This window comes from Leuciscus leuciscus, assembly GCF_965113295.1.
Source record: "Leuciscus leuciscus genome assembly, chromosome: 9".
NCBI classification, from domain to species: domain Eukaryota; kingdom Metazoa; phylum Chordata; class Actinopteri; order Cypriniformes; family Leuciscidae; genus Leuciscus; species Leuciscus leuciscus.
The window spans coordinates 5,463,598-5,487,199 of NC_138733.1; the positions used below are offsets into that span (position 1 = coordinate 5,463,598).

The window sequence follows — 23,602 nt, forward strand, 5'->3', positions numbered from 1 at the left end:
AGAAGCTGTGTGACGAGCAGAAACAGAAACGGTGAGATTGAGCACCTTGTCCTACGCCCCTAGACAGAAAAATCTCCTGGAGATCCATGAATCATTTTAACAGAGCTACTACAATCGGTTCACAGGGTTATAATTGCCTCTCTAAAAACATTTCCAGATTTAAAGTATTCGAATGTTGCAAACATGAATTTGTGTTCTACTGTATCAAATGCTGTTTTAAAATCATTAAGTATTAGGTTGTCATCATTGAGAAGGTGACTGTAATCAATCATATCAAGAATAAGACGAATACTGTTGCATATACAGTATGCCTCCCTTTCATGAAATCTGACTGAGAATGATCAATTAGGGAATCCAATTTTAGCTGCTGTCAAAAATGAAACTATTTTTCAAGTTATGGGTCTCCACCTGTCTAGAGATAATGTATCTGTCACAAACTGTCAATTTAGTTTTCATTTTCATGGACTTATAGTTTGCTTGTCATTATTTTCTTTTTCTGTATTTTTCTGTGTCTATTTTCACGTTTCCCGCCACTTGTTTGTTACCATGGATATTCATTTAATAATCACAACTGTTTGTATTTGAGGTCGTTATCATTGTATACTGAAGTTCCTGTGTTTCCTCAGTTCATGGTCGGTTATTTTTGTGTTACGCTCTGTGGATTATCTAACGTTGATTTATTATTAAATACCCTCGTTTCGGAACCTTTTGACGCTTCTTCATCTTTGGACTTCTATAGTTGTGACAGAATAACCGACCTCAAAATTAATTTTGCGAAGTCACTGCCGAAGCCAGCAGTGTCACACGTTTCCATCTACCCTCCATCTGCGCCCAGGAAAAGATAGTTTGCTATACTATAATTAAACAAATGGATGAAGTAATACTTAAAGCAATATCATATTTTTTAAATAAGACATGGGTGGAAGGACACAAGCTTATTAAGATTATCTTGCTGCAACATGAGGTGATGGTCGTGGATGAGTGGCACATCAATGGGCCTCAGGATCTTGTCACGGTATCTCTGTGCATTCAAAATGCCATCAATAAAATGCACCGGTGTCCATAACATACGCCTGCCCATACCATAACCCCACCGCCACCATGGGCCACTCGATCCACAACGTTGACATCAGCAAACCGCTCACCCCCACGACGCCATACACGCTGCCATCTGCCCTGTACAGTGAAAACCGGGATTCATCCGTGAAGAGAACACCTCTCCAAAGTGCCAGACGCCATCGAATGTGAGCATTTGCCCGTCGAGACCCAGATGAGGACGACGAGCATGCAGATGAGTGTCCCTGAGACGGTTTCTGACAGTTTGTGCAGAAATTCTTTGGTTATGCAAACCGATTGTTGCAGCAGCTGTCCGGGTGGCTGGCCTCAGACGATCTTGGAGGTGAAGATGCTGGATGTGGAGGTCCTGGGCTGGTGTGGTTACACGTGGTCTGCGGTTGTGAGGCCGGTTGGATGCACTGCCAAATTCTCTGAAACGCCTTTGGAGACGGCTTATGAACATTCAATTCACGGGCAACAGCTCTGGTGAACATTGCAGTCAGCATGCCAATTGCACGAGCCAGTGCAAAGACTTTAAAATCGGTGTAATATGCTAATTTATCCTGACTCCAGTCAGTATCCTAGCAGCAGAATTTTGTACACAAAAGGTGTACAAAAAGGTATTCGAAATTTAGAATTCAAAAAGGACAGAATGACAATATCTAGAGCTATACAATAGAATATATCAGAACAGTTTATTATGCATTTCTTCCAATTATACATAGATGGCTCAAGAAACCATCTATGCCGTACTGATCAGCATTCTATGTTCCAGAATTTAAAATAGGAAAATATGGGAGGTTGACAAATGGGACTTCAGTATACACTGCAGAAATGGTGACCATTCAGTTGGCACTTTGCTAAGAAGTGATGGCAAATATGGTTGTGATTTGTTACAAGCCTTCAAATATTACGAAGAGTTAGATATGATATCTTCATAGAAAAATTGAGTATAATGTATAGATTAAGACAGGCTGGAATAATAGTTAATTTTGTTTGGGTACCAGCACGTGTTGATATCAGGAAATAAAAGATCTGATAAAATGGCTAAAGATTCACTTAAACTGAACATCCCTATTACAGTTTAATTAAGTAGGATGAAGGAAAAAGTATAATTAAAGAACCTTGCAATCAGAAATGGCGAGGGAATTGGAATGAATGTAAAACAGGAACACATATTTATAATATACACAACAGCATGACACAAAGTAAAATGACACAAAAATGTAAGCAGAAGATCAGATACTTTTTAACAAGAATAAGGATGGGCCATACAAAACTTAATCATACACTTCATAAAATAGGAAAACACAGTACAGGATTATGTGAACTATGCCAAATGGAAACAATTGATCATGTGTTGTTATTCTGTTCTAGGTATGAACAGGAAAGAAATCAACTAAAAAGAGAACTACAGAACATAGGATGTAAAGAATTTACAACCAGGAACATATTAAACACGCACAAAAAAAAGGGTCTGGTAAAACTACAGGCAGTTTTAAAATTCATTAAGAATAGTAGTATATATAGAACAGATAGAAATAGAAATAGAAATAGAACAGAATATAGATATCATCATGTTGTACACCTAGACTGAAATCACTTCACACTCCAGCACAGAGGTGGCGCACCTAAAAAGCTGCGACCCGCCAATAATAAACACACACGTTCCACACTCCAGTCCAGTTGGTGGCGGTAAACTGGTTTGCCAACCGCCATTAAACCCTAAAGAAGAAGAAGAAGTAATAAACACACAGAAGAAGAAGAAGGTTTTGTGGCGCAGTGAAGTTTGTCTGGGAAGTTGCGCTGCAGTGTTTATCGCTGTGTGCGTCCACTCGAGAAAAGTGAGTTCAATATTATTCCTTACGTGTTTAAGATTGATTAGATATCTGTATATCTAGAAACAATCGAGTATTCTGGTCAGAAATCCGCTCGAGTGAAAATTATGAGTCATGGATAACACTCCCGTGTCAAAAGCAAATGTGCGAAACGTCTTAACGAAATGAGCGAGAGAGAACAGCAAATCAAACATATTCTCTCTCTCTCTCTCTCTCTCTCTCTCTCTCTCTCTCTCTCTCTCTCTCTCTCTCTCTCTCTCTCTCTCTCTCTCTCTCTCTCTCTCTCTCTCCAAATGGAAAGTGAAAGTAAGTTAGTTAACCTGTCGCAATTTTAATCAGATAAAAAATGAACACGAAACAGAAAAACAGATCATAAAAGTATTTTATAGAAACGTTTATGCAGGAATTTCAGTGTGTCTTTATGATGTTAAAGCTGAAGGATTTGAGAACCTGTATCTTGTAACAGTTTGATCATGGTGAGTGTTCATGTGTGGTGACTTCCTCATATTAATGTTAAACTCTGCAGGACATTTTAAGTGCTTGTTTGTTTGTTTGATATAAAATCTTTAATATAACGGGTTTCTTTCACTTAAATGTTTCTTTTGTGTTTGGTGATGTCTGCGATTCTTCAGAAGTTTAATAGCATGTGTGTAAACATGTATGACTGAGTTCGAGTTAACGCAGTCACATGATCCTTTTCCTCCCACATTCCAGATTATGTTCAGCTAAATTATGAAGGTTATGAAGGAAATTATTCATGTTTTTTTCATTCAGACTCAGTGGAGGAGATCAAACTCATCAGATTCTCCTGCAGCTTCATCATGGCTGATTCACAAGGATCCAGAGATGGAGCTTTTTCTACGGGATGCAGGTACTTTCAACAAACACTGTTAAATATTGTATTACAGAAAAAGATTTCCTTTTGCAGCATTGGCTATAACCGGCCACATGCTAGTCAGACAGTCCACCATGAGCAATTGAAAAATCTAATATATATATATATAGAGAGAGAGAGAGAGAGAACAGGTCAAAAGTTTGGAAACATTACGTTTTTTTTTATTTTTGAAAGAAGTCTCTAATGCTTATCAAGGCTGCGTTTATTTGATCAAAAATACAGAAAAGAAAAACAGTAATATTGTGAAATATTATTACAAATTAAAATAATTGTTTTCTATTTGAATATACTTTAAAAAATAATTTATTCCTGTGATGCAAAGCTGAATTTTCAGCATCATTACTCCAGTCTTCAGTGTCACATGTGACATCCAGTCTATCACATGATCCTTTACAAATTTCGGTGATTTTAACTTATTGCACCTTTTAAATGTAAGTTTAATCGTAAAATAATCATAAACGACAAAACAGGAGTGGCAGCGGCATATAAGCTTAATAAAAACAGAAACGTATAATGTCTCAGTCTCTTGGCATGCCCTGCTTCATACCACAAGAACATTAATAAAACTTCAATACATTACTTCATCTATGAACATGGTTTACTGTCGGCTTGCTCTCCACTGTTTAATCTGTGCCTTTGTTTTGTATATGGGATTTTTAGCAGCGAAACTTAAGTAATGTGCCTTTATACTAACATGAAATATTAAATAAAAATATCATAAAGTTTCCTCAAAGTGCTTTTTGATGAAAGATGAATGTTTATATTAATATGGTTCCTATCATACAGAATGAACACAGTAATCTAAAGGATTAAACTGAAATTGTTCTCTGTTACAGTTCAGTCCAGCAGAAGAGCTCAAACCCAGAGTCCAGCTGTGTGTCTATGAAGAGTAACTGCTCTATGGAACAGCCTCTATATTTTAAGAGTGGAGACAAACGGCATTATGTCAGGTACTCAGAATAACATTTCTATAAAAGATGTGCTTATAGTATTGGAAAGGAAAACACAATAAAGTGCAATAGTCTGTCATATCGGCTACATAAAATTATAACGAAAACATCATTATAATTGTGTGTTTGGGACATGGATTTTAATTGTGAGATTTGTTTTTTTTAACCAGTCTCTCAAAAATTATATAAAAATTTGGATTTAGATTTATCGGCCAATATATCGGTTATCGGCTTTCAAATATAAAGAGTTATCGGTATCGGCCATAATTTTCATATCGGTGCGTCTCTAAATTCAAGGAACCTTGAAGGAATCAATTTCGGATATTTAATCAATGTATTCGTCCACCGATACATATCTGTCAGTTCTATAAAATTATCACCGATTTGTCCATAACCCATAATAATTCAATATTGATCAGATTGATATTCTGGGCACGGTACTGGGTAGGGCTAGGCAATACAGCAAACAAATTATCGTGGGTTCAACTGGATAGGCTAACAAAAGTATTGTTGGTGATTTTCATTGATATAGCCTTTGGTGATGTTGAGGTTTCTTTAAATTTCTTTCTGACATACCTGGTTGGCCCAAAGGTTACACAATCCTGTTTAGGAAATATCCATAGTGGAATTTTTTACAGAAGAGATTTCAGTTTGTTCTTCCTGTATTGAAACTCTTGAAAAACTTTTTTACTATATTGTGAATTGACCTCAACATTTTTGGAGAATGTCTTTAATTGGCTTTAAATGAAAAATAATCATAGTTATCCCTTAGTTTTATAAAATATCCTGTTTTTTAAGAATATACTGAATCCCCAGTTTAGTGCTGTCCTGATTTACATCTTGGAGTCCATTCCATTTGAAATCTTGCTTTTTTTGGATATTAAGTGTGGTGTGACTAATGATATAGTTATGCTCTCTTTGTAAATTTTCAATACATTTTTTAAAAAGACAGTAAAGTCATTTTATGTTGTTAACATTTCTATTACCTTCCTATCTAGATGACAGCTGAACATAATGACTTATCACACAACTCTGACACTAATATTTATAATAAATATAGCTGGAAGCAGCGATGACGGGCCCAAGCCCCGGTGCCACTGCCAACTGTGCACAACAGGCAATGCATTTAAACTGTGTAAATGTAAATGGACTGTCAAAGTCATTTGAATACGTCACATTAACAGCAGCAGCTGATGCCACTATCACCATTAACCTAATTATTAAACAAATGAAATAGAACTAAAGGCGACAACTCCCATGATTCCTTTCTCATTCACTGTGTCGTTAAGTTATTCCTTTGTTTTAAATAAGCGATTTTTAAGCGGCGAAACTTACATAATGAGCCTTTAATACTAACTATATTAAAGAAAAATATCAAAGTTTAAGTTTCCTCAAAGTGCTTTTTGATGTAAGATGAATGTGTTTAGATTAATGTGTTCATTCTGTATCATAGGAGCCATTTTAATGTAAATAATTAAACTGAATCTGTTCTCTGTTACAGTTCAGTCCAGCAGAAGAGCTCAAACCCAGAGTCCAGCTGTGTGTCTATGAAGAGTAACTGCTCTATGGATCAGCCACTATATTTTAAGAGTGGAGACAAACGGCCCTGTATCAGGTAATCAGAATAACATTTCTATAAAAGATGTGCTTATAGTATTCGATTTTTTGTATTAGAACAATTTTTTTTTTTAAGAGGAGGTGCGGAGTACTGCTGGCCGATATGACAGTGTCAATAGATGGAGATTTTTCTATGTAGTTTTTCTGTTTGTAAATGTATCCATGCAGCGCAGGACTGCTTAAACACCATAGAGCAGCAAAGAAACACTGGATGAATGAGAATAAAGAGCGGGACATGTTTGAACTTAATTTGGTACTTGCCGGTCGGCTTTCTGTGGTGCACATCCAAAGCATACTCGTGCTGAATTCAGTTCGGTCAGACCGCTCAAATACACACATTTATGTGTAATTGTTTTTCAATTATCATTATATTAAATCCATTTATATGGTCTTAAAGTGACAACAGCCTCATATAAGCATGTCATTAATGATAATCAAGCAACCGAAAACACAAAGAAAATCATTCATTGACTTAACTGAAAAAGACAACAAAAACTATTTTTTTAAAGAGGAGGTGCGGAGTAGGGCTGGGCGATATGACGATGTCAATAGATGGAGATTTTTCGACATTCGACAGTTTTTCTGTTTGTAAATGTATCCATGCAGCGCAGGACTGCTTAAACACCATAGAGCAGCAAATAAACACTGGATGAATGAGAAGAAAAAGCAGGATGTGTTTGAGTTATTAAAAGCACAATAAACTGCGACAGACAACTGAATTCAGTACTGGCAGGAGGCTTTCTGTGGTGCACATCCAAAGTGCACACGTGCTGAATTCAGTTTGGCCAAACCGGTCAAATACACACATTTATGTGTCAAAATGAAATGATCCATGTATAAGGTCTTAAAGTGACAGCAGCCTCATACAAGCACGTCATTGTTAATCAAACAACAGAAAACAAAAATTAAAATAAAATAATTCAGCGACTTTGAAAACCTCTGTATTAGAATAAAGGGAAAGTTTAGCTGGACAGTTTAAAATGATTAATTAGTATTAATCGTAATTACTTAATTCATTTGGGAAAATGTAACAATTCAAGGAACCTTGAAGGAATCAATTTCGGATATTTAATCAATGTATTCGTCCACCGAATCTCTCATACAAATATGTCAGTTCTATTAAATTATCACTGTTTTGTCCATAAACCATAATTCAATATTGATAAGATTGATATTCTGGGCACGGTACTGGGTAGGGCTGGGCGATACAGCAAAAAAAAATGATTGTGGGTTTAACTGGATCGGCTAACAAAAGTATTGTTGGTGATTTTCATTGATATAGCCTTTGGTGATGTTGAGGTTTCTTTAAATTTCTTTCTGACATACCTGGTTTAGAGCTTTAATCGGGCCTTAAAAGTTAGGCCCGACAAGGCCCGAGCCCGACAGAATTCGGCCCGAGCCCGACAAGTACAATTTGATTGACAGCTTTTTAAAAGCCCGAACCCGTTTACAGCCCGACATTATTCAAATGTGCGCACGCACACAGCTCTTTTGCCTTTTGTCAAGAATGAGTCATTTCATTTATACATTTTTAACATAATTTATTCATGACAGGCCACTTGGAAGTTGGAAGGAACAAAGAAATAAAATAAGTCCTCTGTAACATAACATGGCCTAGCCTAGGCATACTTAGCCTATAAATAGGCCTACGTGCCTATAAAAATGAATCTTTCTTAACAAATTAAATCAAGATAAATTATAAACTATAGGTATTTGGCAATAACGAAATAAAACGAAAAGTTACATAAAATTGAGATTATGCCTAAAACAAACGAAAACGGGACTTGAGGCCGCCCATCCACAATCACAATACAAATATATTCTTAACGAATTAAATCAAGATAAATTCTAAAGATAGTTATTTGGCAATAACGAAATAAAACGAAAAGTTACATCAAATTGAGATTAGGCCTAAGACAAACGAAAACGGGACTTGCTTGAGGCCGCCTCTCTCCACAATCACCAATACAAATATAAAAAGGCCAACGCGCCAATAATGCGTCTTTATAGGAGTCTTTTTTAAACGAATTAAATTAAGATAAATTCTAAATTAAGATGGGTGTTTGGCAATAACGAAATTAAGATAAAGACGCAGGATTTGCTTTGCCACTTCTCTCCACAATCCAGCCTCAACACGACGGTGAACAGCAGCTGAAATGTAATAAAAGAATAATGCCAACATTAGCCTGTAGCCTATACTCTGCTGTTTACATTATGCATTTAAGACTCAATTAATATTTAGTTGTAATTTGAAAAACCTTTACTCACCAAGATAAGGCTACATGTTTTTGTGGAGGAAAATTATTGAATCCACCGTAGATGGCTTCAGCGCGGTCCTGCGCTCACTGATGGTGCGTCCAGCAGCACTGAACACCCTTTCACTGCTGCTGCTACTGGCTGGGATGCATAGTACTGATCTGGCTAATTTTGCAAGTTTTGGGTAGGATGGTTTGTTGGTCTTCCACCAGCCAAGAACATCCATTTCGTTTTCCATGACAGCAGCCGTTTCAATGTAGCGAGTGACCTCATCATCTTCCCAGTCAGCTTGCCTTACGTTTTCCCACTCCGCAAAAATCGCCCTTTTTGCCGGAGGACTGTCACTGGGTTCGACTCCGGAGAGCTCTGGGTCTCGAATCTCCACATCTGGTGCACCTGCAGCCATGGCTTGCAGAAGAGTGCGGACATGAGCATGTACGGCATTCCTGTCTGAGTGTGACAACATTCTCAGCTGATTGAATTTTGGCCAGAGGAATGTTGCGATCTTGTGGAGGTCCTGTATGATCACTTTACGCGCGAGCCAGTCTTCATGCCGTTTACGCACGACAGCTTGCTGTGGGGAGTCCAGGGCATTGGGCTGACAGTGGCGTTTCAGTTTCTCACTCCAGAGACACACACTATTAAGTGTTGGATACTTGTCTCCCTCAAGTTCCCGCTGTGCTTCATAGAATGGCTTCAGAAAGTGTATCAAAAAGTCCAGTGTGTCTGGTGCTATTTTCTCAATGCGCGCGCTCTCCCCTCGTGCCTCCAGCTTTTCATGGAGCTCATGATAAATGGCCTGTATAGATGTCAGTGTGAGGTACACCGTACTGAACCGAGTGTCTCCCATTTGCAGCAATGTTGTTGACAGTTGAGCAGCCAACCCCGACTGTTTAACGTACCTCACTAATGATTTAGCAGCAGAAATGGTATCTCCTATGTCCGGAGCACCGTCGGCTTTGGATAACTCGGCAATGTCGAGTCCATGGCGCAGTACCGTATTAATGAGATGGTCAATGCAGTCCAATCTCTGGTATGGCCGCAGAGCTAATTTAATGTTTGCCCCCTCATCGGTCACCCATACAATTTTGTTGAGAGAGGAAGCGTCAAGGCCAAACTTTGTCACCAGTAGTTTCAGTATCTCCCGTCTTATATTTTCTCCCGTCTTTGCCTCTTCCAAAGGGAACATTGTAGTTGTCAGGGTTTTATTCACCAGTTCCATATCCTCACTTATGAAATGGCATGTGATTGTCAAATATCTAATCTTCCGATAATCCTCTGTCCACATGTCCGTGGTCATTGCGACTGTGCCATCCTTTAACAAAGTCTTAAGTTTCTGTACTAAAGCTTCCCTCTTTTCTTCTGCCATGTCAGTGCACCTCTTCGCAATTGTCACATGGCGGGGAATAACAGAATTTACGGGAACCCTCCCATATGCAGCCCCGACATTAATTAGTTCTTGCGCCAGCTCTTCAAACCCCTTGCCATTTACGATATTAAAAGGCCTAATGTCTTTACAGCAAAAGCTGACACACTTCTCCGTCACCGTTTGTTTCACCTTTGCAGGGATGGGTTTTGATGCTGTAACAAACGATGTGATTGTAGGTTGATCGTGGGCACTGGCAGGTGTTGAACAGCTTCGATCAACATGCCTTATCAGCGACGAATTCCCTGTCGTTTTGCTGTCGTACTTTAACAGAATGTCGCATCTTTTGCATTTCACATATCCCACTGTCTCATTGTTCTCATTGTGCACAAGGTCAAAATTTTTCCACACCTCAGACTTTGCTTTTTTTGTCTGTGCAACCAAAACATAATCACCAGAGGCCAGCCTCCGTTTCACCTCCTCAGCATCCATTTTCGCGCTAATCGAAACGCATCACCTGACCGCTCATTTACCGCGCAACCCGGAGCGCAAGCCCGAGCCCGGCCCGAGCCCGTGTAAAATGAACGAAATTAAGACCGAACCCGACCGAACCCGTCGGGTCCCGACGGGTCCCGTCGGGTTCGGGCAAAGATCTTCAGTTCTAACCTGGTTGGCCCAAAGGTTACACAATCCTGTTTAGGAAATATCCATAGTGGAATTTTTACTGAAGAGATTTCAGTTTGTTCTTGTTGAAACTCTTGAAAAACTTTTTTACTATATTGTGAATTTACCTCAACATTTTTGGAGAATGTCTTTAATTGATTTTAAATGAAAAATAATCATAGTTATTCCTTAGTTTTATAAAAGATCCTGTTTTTGAAGAATATACTGAATCCCCAGTTTAGTGCTGTCCTGATTTACATCTTGGAGTCCATTCCATTTGAAATCTTGCTTTTTTTGGATATTAAGTGTGGTGTGACTAATGATATAGTTATGCTCTCTTTGTAAATTTTCGTTAAAAAAAAAGACAGTAAAGTCATTTTATGTTGTTAACATTTCTATAACATTTCTATTACCTTCCTTTCTAGATGACAGCTGAACATAAAGACTTATCACACAACTCTGACACTAATATTTATAATAAATATAGCTGGAAGCAGCGATGACGGGCCCAAGCCCCGGTGCCACTGCCAACTGTGCACAACAGGCAATGCATTTAAACTGTGTAAATGTAAATGGACTGTCAAAGTCATTTGAATACGTCACATTAACAGCAGCAGCTGATGCCACTATCACCGTTAACTTAATTATTAAACAAATGAAATAGAACTAAAGACGACAACTCCCATGATTCCTTTCTCATTCACTGTGTCGTTAAGTTACTCCTTCGTTTTAAATAAGCGATTTTTAAGCGGCGAAACTTACATAATGAGCCTTTAATACTAACTATATTAAAGAAAAATATCAAAGTTTAAGTTTCCTCAAAGTGCTTTTTGATGTAAGATGAATGTGTTTAGATTAATGTGTTCATTCTGTATCATAGGAGCCATTTTAATGTAAATAATTAAACTGAATCTGTTCTCTGTTACAGTTCAGTCCAGCAGAAGAGCTCAAACCCAGAGTCCAGCTGTGTGTCTATGAAGAGTAACTGCTCTATGGATCAGCCACTATATTTTAAGAGTGGAGACAAACGGCCCTGTATCAGGTAATCAGAATAACATTTCTATAAAAGATGTGCTTATAGTATTCGATTTTTTGTATTAGAACAATTTTTTTTTTTAAGAGGAGGTGCGGAGTACTGCTGGCCGATATGACAGTGTCAATAGATGAAGATTTTTCTATGTAGTTTTTCTGTTTGTAAATGTATCCATGCAGCGCAGGACTGCTTAAACACCATAGAGCAGCAAAGAAACACTGGATGAATGAGAATAAAGAGCGGGACATGTTTGAACTGAATTTGGTACTGGCAGGGGGCTTCCTGTGGTGCACATCCAAAGCATACTCGTGCTGAATTCAGTTCGGTCAGACCGCTCAAATACACACATTTATGCGTAATTTTTTTTTTTTCAATTAGCATTATATTAAATCCATTTATATGGTCTTGAAGTGACGACAGCCTCATATAAGCATGTCATTAATAATAATCAAGCAATGAATGAGTATTTTTGATTGCTTGTTAAACCTAATTATTAAACAAATGAAATAGAACTAAAGACAACTCCCATGATTCCTAACTCATTCACTGTGTCGTTAAGCTACACCTTTGTTTTGAATGAGTGATCTTTAGTGGCGAAACTTACATAATGAGCCTTTAATACTAATATAAAATATTAAAGACAAAAAAATCATAGTTTCCTCAGTGCTTTTTTATGCAAGATGAATATTAATATTAATATGGTTCCTATCATACAGAATGAACACAGTAATCTAAAGGATTAAACTGAAATTGTTCTCTGTTACAGTTCAGTCCAGCAGAAGAGCTCAAACCCAGAGTCCAGCTGTGTGTCTATGAAGAGTAACGGCTCTATGGATCAGCCACTATATTTTAAGAGTGGAGACAAACGGCATTATGTCAGGTACTCAGAATAACATTTCTATAAAAGATGTGCTTATAGTATTAGATTTTTGTATTAGAACATGTTTTTTTAAGAGGAGGTGCGGAGTAGGGCTGGGTGATTGAGAAACAGTGTAGAGATGAGAAATCAATCTACATATAAAATACTGGTCACAAATTAAGAAAAAAGCATATTGTGTTATATATTGTCTGAAAGCTAGAAGTTGTTTTCACTGGAATTTCAGCGGCTAAACTACAGGAAACTGACAAACACTGAAGTAAATGGTTATTATAACAACTATTGTCGCATTGGTCTAAACTAGCAGGTTACACACTTCTGACTACAATCAGTGATTCTGTCTACACACGCCTAGTCGTCAACAGTAAACGAATGATACGTACTATATCTGATGCACTCAATCTCGACACTTGCATTCTTTGCACTTGACACAAATTCATCCAATTTAGGGATGCATATTAGATTTCAATGAACGTATAATTTGATTACAATTATTCCCACATGTACCTGCTACATTGTAAGTTTGAGACACAGATGTTAAAGCAAAAGTTTTGCAGCACTCCCTGGTCTTTCCTAAGACAGAAGATTCCAGTAAAAAACATATACAAGTTTGTAGGTCTGTATGCTTTTTATTTTACTTGGTTCTAAAACAGTTCAGTCGAAGCATAGCAAGCGATACGATACATTAAAGATACATATAGCAGTTGTGACATGATTCAGCCCTATTACAATGCAGTGCGATCTGATTTTGGATTATTTTTATAAAGCAATTGTTATTAATATACAGCAGTGCATTTACACTCTGTAAAAGCTTTTGGTAAGTTACTCTGTTAATGACACAATTACATCAATATCAGTGTGTCTGATTTTTTATTTTTATTTTATTTTTTTACCCTCTTCATTCTGATTTAAGGTCAAATCTTCCATCCAGACCAGTTAAAAACAGAACTGTGTTCAAGCCTGTGATTCAACCACAAGACTTTAATGAAAGCATGTATCCTGTTTTCAGGTAAAATATAGGACTTTTGTTGTTTTTGTTTAATTTTAGGTGCTGCAATGCACATCACTCAAGACTAATAATTGAAAGAAACCCAATGATGTTCTGTGTCCCTTAATACAACAAACAAGTAATCCATTTTGTAATTTATGGCTTTTTACTTCAATAACATTTGTAATAATCTGGTATTTTAATCTTACAGCCATGACTCTGAACTTCCGGAAGTCTTCAACACGTTGATATCAAATCTGAGACGGAAGTTTGAGTGTTTGTATGAGGGAATATCAAAGCAGGGAAACCCAACACTCCTGAATGAGATCTACACAGAGCTCTACATCACAGAGAGTGAAAGTGGAGAGATCAATAATGAGCATGAGGTGAGACAGATAGAGACACAGTCCAGAAGAGCAGAAACGGAGGACACACCGATCAAATGCAGTGACATCTTTAGACCTTTACCTGGACAAGACAAACCCATCAGAACTGTGCTGACAAAGGGAGTCGCTGGCATTGGAAAAACAGTCTCTGTGCAGAAGTTCATCCTGGACTGGGCTGAAGGGAAAGAGAATCAGGACGTCCAGCTCATATTTCCACTTCCTTTCAGAGAGCTCAACTTGATGAAGGACAAAACACTCAGTCTTTCAGATCTTCTTCATGTCTTTTTCCCTGAAACAAAAGAAATGGACATATCCAGTAATAAGTATAAAGTTTCATTCATCTTTGATGGTCTGGATGAGTGTCGTCTGTCTCTGGATTTTCAGAGCGATGTGAGGTTGTGTGATGTGACTGAATCAGCCTCAGTGGACGTGCTGCTGACGAACCTCATTGTGGGGAATCTGCTTCCCTCTGCTCTCATCTGGATCACCTCCAGACCAGCAGCAGCGGATCTCGTCCCCTCTGAGTGTGTCCATCGAGTGACAGAGGTGCGAGGGTTCAGTCTCCCACAGAAGGAGGAATACTTCAGGAAGAGAATCAGTGATCAGAGTCTGGCCGACAGGATCATCACACACCTGAAGTCATCAAGGAGCCTCTTTATTATGTGCCACATCCCAGTGTTTTGCTGGATCTCAGCCACTGTTCTAGAGAAGATGTTGAGTGAAGCAGAGAGAGGAGAGATTCCCAAGACTCTCACTCAAATGTACACACACTTCCTGCTCATTCAGACCAACATCAAACATGAGAAGGACTATGAGAAGAAAGTGAAAGATGAAGACATGATTGTCAAACTGGGGAAACTGGCTTATCAGCAGCTTGTGAAAGGCAACCTGATCTTCTATGAGGAAGACCTGATCGAGTGTGGCATTGATGTGACCGAAGCATCGGTTTACTCAGGATTGTGCACTCAGATCTTCAGAGAGGAGTTGGGCTTGTCTCAGGGGAAAGTCTTCTGCTTTGTTCATCTGAGCATTCAGGAACATTTAGCAGCTCTATATGTGCATCTCTCCTTTATCAACAATAACATCAATGTGTTTGACCAGATTACCAAACCAACTAATGGAGACACAGTTTCACTATCTGATCTCCATCAGAGAGCTGTGGATGAGGCTTTAGACAGTAAAAATGGGCATCTGGACCTTTTCCTTCGTTTCCTTCTGGGTCTGTCAGTGGAGTCTAATCAGAGTCTCTTACAAGAACTAAAGACACAGACAGCAAACAGCTCTCACAACAATGAGAAAACAGTTGACTATATTAAAGAAAAGATCAGTGACAATCCCTCTCCAGATAAATACATCAATCTGTTTCACTGTCTGAATGAACTGGGTGATCTTTCACTAGTGAACGAAGCTCAACCTCATATGAGCCGTGGAGGATTACGTAATGTGAAACTATCCTCTTCCCAGTGGTCAGCTTTAGTTTTTGTGTTGTTGACGTCAGAGCAGACACTGCAGGAGTTTAAGCTGTACAACTTAATTGGAGCTGAAAATGAACAGTAAGTAATACTGAGTACAATCATTACAGTCTAAAACATTATGAACAAAGAGAAACTAAGAGATCAGAGTTTTTTAAATCACAGTGCAAAGATTGATTTCTGGGATATTGTACATAGTTTGCGGGTGCTTCTCAAACGGAATTAAGTCCTAGTAAGGCTGCAAATATCGGGTGCCACTTTTTCAAGCACCTGTGAAGGCTGTCTCAATTTGAAGGATCTTTGAAGGCAGCCTTCGTTTCGCATCCTTAATTCAGCTCCTTTTGAAGGATGCATCAAGTGTATCCTTCACTCTCCCACAATCCTTTGCACACCTTCCAATTCAGGAAAAAACTGATGGAAAGCGAGTCGGCACTGAGCTTATTTGAGTTCATTATGAAATATAAGACAAAAATATTGTTCTTGGAGATGAAGGTATATATGTTATCTTTTGTTTTGGTGTAAAAATCACTTAACACTAAACTGGCAATAATGTACGCTACTGGGAGACACACAGCTGTCATTCACTGTATTGCATTAATAAAAAGGGCAGTTAATATAAAGATTTTAAAACAATGTATTTTTCCAAAATTAAAATTTTAATAGTATTTTAGTGCCGTAATTCTGGGGGGTGGGAACATTTGTGACGGAGCCATGCGCACCTACTAGACTGTCTCACTCTAGTGTTTAATGCTGAGGATTAGAGCCTACACGCCTCAGAAGGAGTGGACCAGGAAATACACAACATTACTAGGATGCAGCCTTCTGTTTTGAGGAGCACCCAATATCAATATATGGGAGACACAGAACTTCCGGGAGAGTTGGGATGTCTGATTGTGGGAGTGAATCCGTTAAATTCTAGTTCTGCGAGTCACTCCTAAAATAGCGATAGTTGACAAAGTAATAACCATAATAACGCATGGGACAAAAAAAATCTGGTATGTCAAAATAGACCTGTGCACTAAGTGTTGTAGTGTAAATGCAGATTAATAGACATGCCACAACAACATTAACAATAAAAAGAATAAACAAATGTGTTGGCCAAATACGTTTAGTAGCTTCTACAGTTAGATACTACACTTTTTTGCCTACCCTTTATAAAGCAGTGTGTAATTTAACAAAATATATGAGGGTGTTTAGTAAGGTATGTAGTGTTTTTTTTCATGATATTATTATTATTATTATTAGCATTAATAATTAACTTTTTTTTTAAAAAATAGTGTCACTCTGAAAGCACAAAATACAGCAGATGAAGTTCTTCAGAAGCTGCTACCTGTGGTTACAGCAACTAGATCAGCTGAGTAAGTACAATCATCACTGTTAAAACATTACAATTCTAAATTAATGGTTTAAAAAAAATATATATATATATATATATATGAAGAGTTCAGATGCAAAAGCCTCTAAGTGCCATCTGACATTTTCTTCTAGAATAATCATTTCTATCAAGCTTGCATATTTAAATTCAGTAATTTCACTTAAATGGTAATGAAAATTACCTATTAATTGTCATTTCAGTGAAATTATTGAACTTAAATATATGAGCTTGATAAAAATGATCATTCTAGAAGAAAATTTCAGATGGCACTTAGAGGCTTTTGCATCTGAACTCTTCATATATACATACACTCCTGAACAAAATCTTAAGACCGGGGGAAGCATTGCAAGTTTTACGCATTTCGCGCTAGTGGATCATAACAGGGTTTGTGCTTCAAAATGCCAAAAGAAGAAACAGGAGCAAGAGACAAAAAATAGAGTAGGCAATTTATTGAAAACTGCATTTATACTCAAACAGGCTGTTCATCAGCTGATCAAAAGATTAAGACCATAGCCCAAAAATAAACCCACAACAGAACTAAAAGTGTCAAAAAAGGACTCAGTAGTGAGTAGCCCCACCGTTCTTGTTGATCACTTCAAACACTCGTTTCGGCATGCTTGATGCGACTGTTTCCTGGAGGCTGCTGGGAACGTTGCTCCATGTGGTGAAGATGGCTTCACGAAGGGCATCCACGGTCTGGAACTGACGTCCGTTTTTGTAAACTTCCCTTGCCATCCATCCCCAAATGTTCTCAATGGGATTTAGATCAGGGGAACACACAGGATGGTCCAAAAGAGCGACGTTATTCTCCTGGAAGAAGTCCTTCGTCAGGCGGGCATTGTGAATTGCAGCGTTGTCCTGTTGAAAGACCCAGTCATTACCGCACAGACAGGGGCCCTCAGTCAAGAGGGATGCCCGCTGCAACAGGTCCACATAGCCAGCTGCCATTTGACGCCCCTGCACAACCTGAAGCTCCATTTTTCCCACTGAAGGAAAAAGCACCCCAGATCATGATGGAGCCTCCTCCACTGTGCCACGTAGAAAACATCTCCGGTGGGATCTCCTTAATGCCAGTAACGTTGGAAGCCATCAGGACCGTCCAGGTTAAATTTTTTCTCGTCAGAGAATAACTTTCTTCCACCTTTCAATGTCCCATGTTTGGTGCACCCTTGCAAATTCCAAACGGGCAAGTTTGTGGCGTGGGAGGAGACATGTCCTTTGAAGACGTTTTTTGTTCTTGAAGCCCCTCTCTTGCAGATGACGTCTTATGGTTATTGGGCTGCAACCAGCATCAGTAAGGGCCTTAATTTGGGTCGAGGATCGACCTGTGTCTTCACGGACAACCCGTCGGATCCTGCGGCTCAGTGCAGGTGACATTTTTTGGGGTCTACCACTTGACTTTTTTTGTCCCATAACTCTCTTTTAAGAAATGTAAAATGACTGTCTTACTGTGTCCAACCTTGGCAGCGATGGCGCGTTGCGAGAGGCCTTGCTTGTGCAGCTCAACAATCCTGCCACGTTCAAAGAGAGAAAGCCTTTTTGCCTTTGCCATCAGGAGATCATGACAGTGTGACTTGCCTGAAGAAAGCCATATTTTTGTGCAGATTTGACCTTTTTATGGCTATGGTCTTAAACTTTTGATCAGCTGATGAACAGCCTGTTTGAGTTTAAATGCAGTTTTCAATAAATTGCCAACTCTTGCTTTTTGTCTCTTGCTCCTGTTTCTTCTTTTGGCATTTTGTAGCAGTACTTACAACCCGGTTATGATCCACCAGCGCGAAATGCGAATACTTGCAATGTTTCCCCCGGTCTTAAGATTTTGTTCAGGAGTGTATATATATATATATATATATATATATATATATATATATATATATAAATATAAATATATATATATATATATATAATCACACTTCAGCTTTTAAACCCTCCACCTTTCTGACCTAATTTGTGATTTAAACAACTACATTTACATTTGTGTAAGAAATTTATTTTCAAATATATACATTTATATTGTATGTATATAAACATTTATATTTAGACTTTTATATCTTTTTTTAATTTCTCTCTCGCTCTCTCTCTCTCTCTCTCTCTCTCTCTCTCTCTCTCTCTCTCTCTCTCTCTCTCTCTCTCTCTCTCTCTCTCTCTCTCTCTCTCTCTCTCTCTCTCTCTCTCTCTCTCTGTTATACCGTTATATCAGTTTTATATAATTGTTTTCTCTCACATAGAGACATAATCTCTTAGAATAACAGTAAAATTGATATATTGAATAAATCGTTTAAAAAAATGTTCCTAACAAAATTAGTAGGGCTGTAATCTCCCAGTCGATTATTTGGTCGATACGTTCTGGCTCGACCAAAATTCAGATTGGTCGATTTTTTGCCGCGTTCATTTCATCAGTTTTGCCGCGTTCATTTCATCAGTTTTGCCGCGTTCATTTCATCAGGTGGAAAGTACTAATTGCTAATGGGGGTGTTTTCAGAGCACCCCTGTTTCACAGGTAACAGTCTGTCTTCAGAACACCCCCCTTATTTTCACTTCTTTTGGATTAGCCCAACCCACTGGAGAAGAGAGACAGATTGAAGAAAGTAGGCTACTAGAAGGTTTGCTGAATATTATTTATTTAATTGTGAGAGCGTTTAATTCATAGTCAGTCAGTCCACTTCTACCATGTCAACAAAGACATCGGCAGTGTGGCAGCATTTTAAAAAAAGTTAATAGTCTGTTCGTGTCTCAGCCGCGAAGCTGAGCTCCACCGAGCGGCTGCACAGAGCGGCTGAAATGATAGTGTCTGTCAGTTATTATAATACATATGACAAAAACAATTGTCTAAATTTAGGGCTGCACGATGTGTCGTTTAAGCATCGATATCGCGATGTACGAATCCACGATAGTCACATCGCAGGATGTGCGATGTAGGCTGTCGTAGTTGATCCGTTATTAATTAACCGTACGGGCCAGCTGCTCCCCGGCCCTTGACGAATGTGATTCGCGGATTAATTGCACAGCTTAACCATCATAGAGTGAAAGTTTATCATTTGCATGTGTTTTTAAGTCCTGTCAGTTTAACAGGGCGCATATGAGAGAGAGAGAGAGAGAGAGAGAGAGAGAGAGAGAGAGAGAGAGAGAGAGAGAGAGAGAGAGAGAGAGAGAGAGAGAGAGAGAGAGAGAGAGAGAGAGAGAGAGAGCGCGCGCAAGCGCTCACCTTCACCGTCTTCAAACAACACGAGCGCTGTCTTGCTCTCTCTCTCCCTCGCGCATATTAATCAAAATCAATTGACACAATGGTGTCGAACAAAAAAACAAAACAAAAAAAAACTATCCAGTGATGAAATGTTTTCTGTGTTGTCAAATCTTGTGCGATATCCTAAACTGCCGAGATAATTACACAACGCGTGCCGTAGACTACACGTCCGATTCGCGAACGAATGATTCCTTTGAACTAGAGGTCGACCGATAGTGGATTTTACCGATAACGATAGCTAGGTTGGGCCATACTTGCCGATAACCGATTAATTAACCGATAGTTTTTAAAATTGATACTGGATAAAAACAAACATAACACTCCAAGTAAAACAGTGCTGAACTTTATTATAAAAATAATAAAACTGTATTGAACCATGAAAACATGCTAAATGAAATAAATATATAATATGAATAAATATTGAAGTCAATAAAAGACATTCATTCAAACTGAAACAAAAAGTAATACTCTAAATAACAAATAAAACCAGTTACATTCAAAATGTAACTATTAAACTGTTATTTTTCAAGCCAACTTAATGAATAAAAAAGTAACAATTTGATCGGTAGGCTATAATATTTGAGCAATACAATTGCACCTTGATCATTCATGTTAGTTTGATATACTGGTTAACAAATAAAAACCTTAATTTAAAAATGTATTAGTACATGTTAATTAACAAATAATGAACAATCCTTATACAGAAGTTATTAACCTTAGTTAATGTTACATATGGAATTGTATTATAAGTGTTATCATTTCATATAAATCCAAACAGTCATGCTTAAATATCTACAATGCCAGAGCATTGAAATGACATAAATATTAAATGTATAGTCTCACACTTTTGCTTCTATTTTATAAACACTTGATGATTATCTAATCAAAATAACAAAACGTATTGAAGTGATGACGAAAAAATAACCGAAATCTAATGCTTTTCTGATTTTTTTTTTATGTTTCTGTCGGCTGTATGAACATATCAGTTTGCTATCTTACGTCTCTAGCTTTAAATATGCAACTTCTCTGCATATTAAATGCATAAAAGTGACCAGCTGGATATAAACTAATGCAAATAGAGGTAACAATTGTGACATTAAACATTCGGGTCGGACTTACGTTTATTTTTGTCAGTGTTTTAACCACCGCTTGAGGTACTACTAATGTTAGCGTCCTCTCAGCCTCGAAGGCAAACAAACATACTGTTGTGCTGTTCTTTCTCTACTAATGCAGCATTTAGTCAACAAACTAATCACTTTATAATGATATGACAAAATGTACTGTATACATAGGCTACCTTTTAGCTGTCGGTGCTTTAAACGCGCATCTAATGTCAGCGCTCTCCACGCAGCGTGTGCTCTCAGTGCAGCACGCAGCATCACGTGTCGAAATAAACAACACGAGGCATCAGCGATAGTTTTTATTACACCTCTAGAGGCCGCTCTTGTACTGCATGATGCCAGCAGACCCTTCTCAGCTCTCTCTTACTGTGTAATGAATGACAGCGCACGCTTCTCAGCCGCTCCAGCAACGGACGCAACCAGGAAAAACTATCGGTATGTATTTTTGCTGATAACGATAGTTCCACCAATCAACTATCGGTGCCGATTAATCGGCAAAACCGATGAATCGGTCGACCTCTACTTTGAACCGAGACGTCTGAACTGGTGTATAAAAAATGTGTAACACTTTACAATAATGTTCTATTTATTAAACTATTTAACTACATTAGTTAACATTTACTATTACTAAACTGCACTTCTACAACATTGTTAATTTCAACATTTAGGCTATAGCCTTCATTGTTGAAATCAAAAGTTGTACAGTATTTGTTAACATAGTTACCAAACAATGAACAGCTGTGTTTTTATAAACTAAGATAAACAAAGATGAATAAATATAGTAACAAAAGTATTGCTCATGGTAAGTTCATGTTAGTTAATATGTTAACAATTCAAACCATATCCTAAAGTTACAAACAAATAATTTACTCTAATTTAAATAATACTCTGATGTTTAAATCATTTAAAATGAGAATGTAAGTGTGCTCACCCCATTTTTGTTTGTAAGAAAAAATTTGATTAGATTTCATATCGCAATATATATTGCAGAAAAATAAAATATCGCAATGTAATTTTTTCCCAATATCGTGCAGCCCTATCTAAATTATGTTGCATATTCTTCAATAGTTCTTGTGATGATATCACTAGTTGACAACATGGTACTATTTTCGGAAATCGTAGGCTATGATATTGCGCAGGTGCACGTGATGCAACGCTGTTAGAGCCGACAGACTCGTGTGTCAGACTCATTTCAGTGCAAAATAATTAGGTCAAAAACGATTTAATATACTGCAATAGCCTACTAGTTTTTTATGTTTATTTATAATTCTTTTAGGCGGACAACAAGGCTACCAAGTACTGCGCACAATTTAACGTTTTTTTTCCTAACGTAATTTTTTGTCGAAAATTCCAGGACTTCAGTCGACCAAGATTTTCTTTGGTTGATTACAGCCCTAAAAATTAGGAAACATTTTTTTTATTTTTTATTTTGATACGAGAGTGATCTGAGTTTCGTTGTTCTCTACAGGTTTTATAATTGTGGTGTCACAGATGAAGGTTGTGCTGCTCTGGCTTCAGCTCTGAGATCAAACCCCTCACACCTGAGAGAACTGGTTCTGTCTAAGAATAATATAGGAGACTCAGGAGTGAAGCAGCTCTCTGTTGTACTGGAGAATCCTCACTGTAAACTTGAGAAACTGTGGTAAGTTCATACGTGACTCTCTCATGAAACTGTCACTGCAAATAACATCAAAATGGAATAAAATGCAGGGAAATTACTATTATTGCATTAGTTACAAGCGAGGCTATTGAACCATGATCAAATTCATCAAATTGACATCACGTCTGTTCATATTAATTAAGAGATTAAATTTTTTTCCGTTTGAAGCGTTCATGTGATTGATCTGTAAATGATTGAAAACATGAGCCGCTTCTCATTAAGGTGATACTGCAGTATTGATAGCTCTTTACTTTAAACACACTTAATCTCAGCAGTCAGGATTAACACTGTCCATTCATTTTAATTGGAGAAAACTGGATAATATAGAAATATAGAGGTTTAAGATCTACATTGTGTCAATGCCACAGATTATGACGTGGTGAAACATTACAGCACGATTTTACGAGAACATACACTGCATAGTCTTTGTAATAATAGTTTACCAATACATAAAGGCTTTTTTTTTTTCTTCGCTGTTTTAGTTTGTGCTTTCATGTTTCAAGACAAGTAAAATTATTGCAACTTTTTTTTTAAATACTGGGGAAATATACTCTTGTTCCATGTAGTTACAGGGTTAGTGTAACATCTGCAGGCTGTAAATTAAAGTGGTGCTTGTTAACCTCTTGTTAGATGTAGTTATAGGGTAAGTACAATAAAAACTGATACACAATCTGATATCACTCAAAAACATTTTATTTGAAAAACAGCTTATTAGAAAACAGATTTACAACACTTATTTGTTTCTCTTGCTTGGCTTCTTCCTCCTTCCTCCTTGTTCCTTTTCTTTTTTCTTTCTTTCCACAGA

The 23,602-nt window shown here is 37.7% G+C and overlaps 1 protein-coding gene and 1 long non-coding RNA gene across 2 annotated transcripts in view; one reads left to right on the forward strand and one right to left on the reverse strand.

Moving 5' to 3' along the window:
* LOC309505872 (uncharacterized protein) overlaps positions 1 to 23,602 on the forward strand; it is a 105,853-nt gene that overhangs the window by 68,051 nt on the left and 14,200 nt on the right. The window contains 11 exon segments of the mRNA XM_082179335.1: positions 2,434 to 2,536; positions 2,649 to 2,904; positions 3,675 to 3,765; positions 4,626 to 4,739; positions 6,241 to 6,354; positions 11,570 to 11,683; positions 12,441 to 12,554; positions 13,465 to 13,560; positions 13,751 to 15,478; positions 16,675 to 16,755; positions 22,606 to 22,779. Of these exon segments, the coding sequence (XP_082035461.1) occupies positions 2,434 to 2,536; positions 2,649 to 2,904; positions 3,675 to 3,765; positions 4,626 to 4,739; positions 6,241 to 6,354; positions 11,570 to 11,683; positions 12,441 to 12,554; positions 13,465 to 13,560; positions 13,751 to 15,478; positions 16,675 to 16,755; positions 22,606 to 22,779 (2,985 nt within the window).
* Positions 6,363 to 11,562, reverse strand: LOC309506463. Its single transcript, XR_014208767.1, has 3 exons — positions 10,645 to 11,562; positions 7,294 to 7,682; positions 6,363 to 6,851 (listed from the first exon to the last, which is right to left on the reverse strand). It is a non-coding gene; the product is annotated as an uncharacterized lncRNA (long non-coding RNA).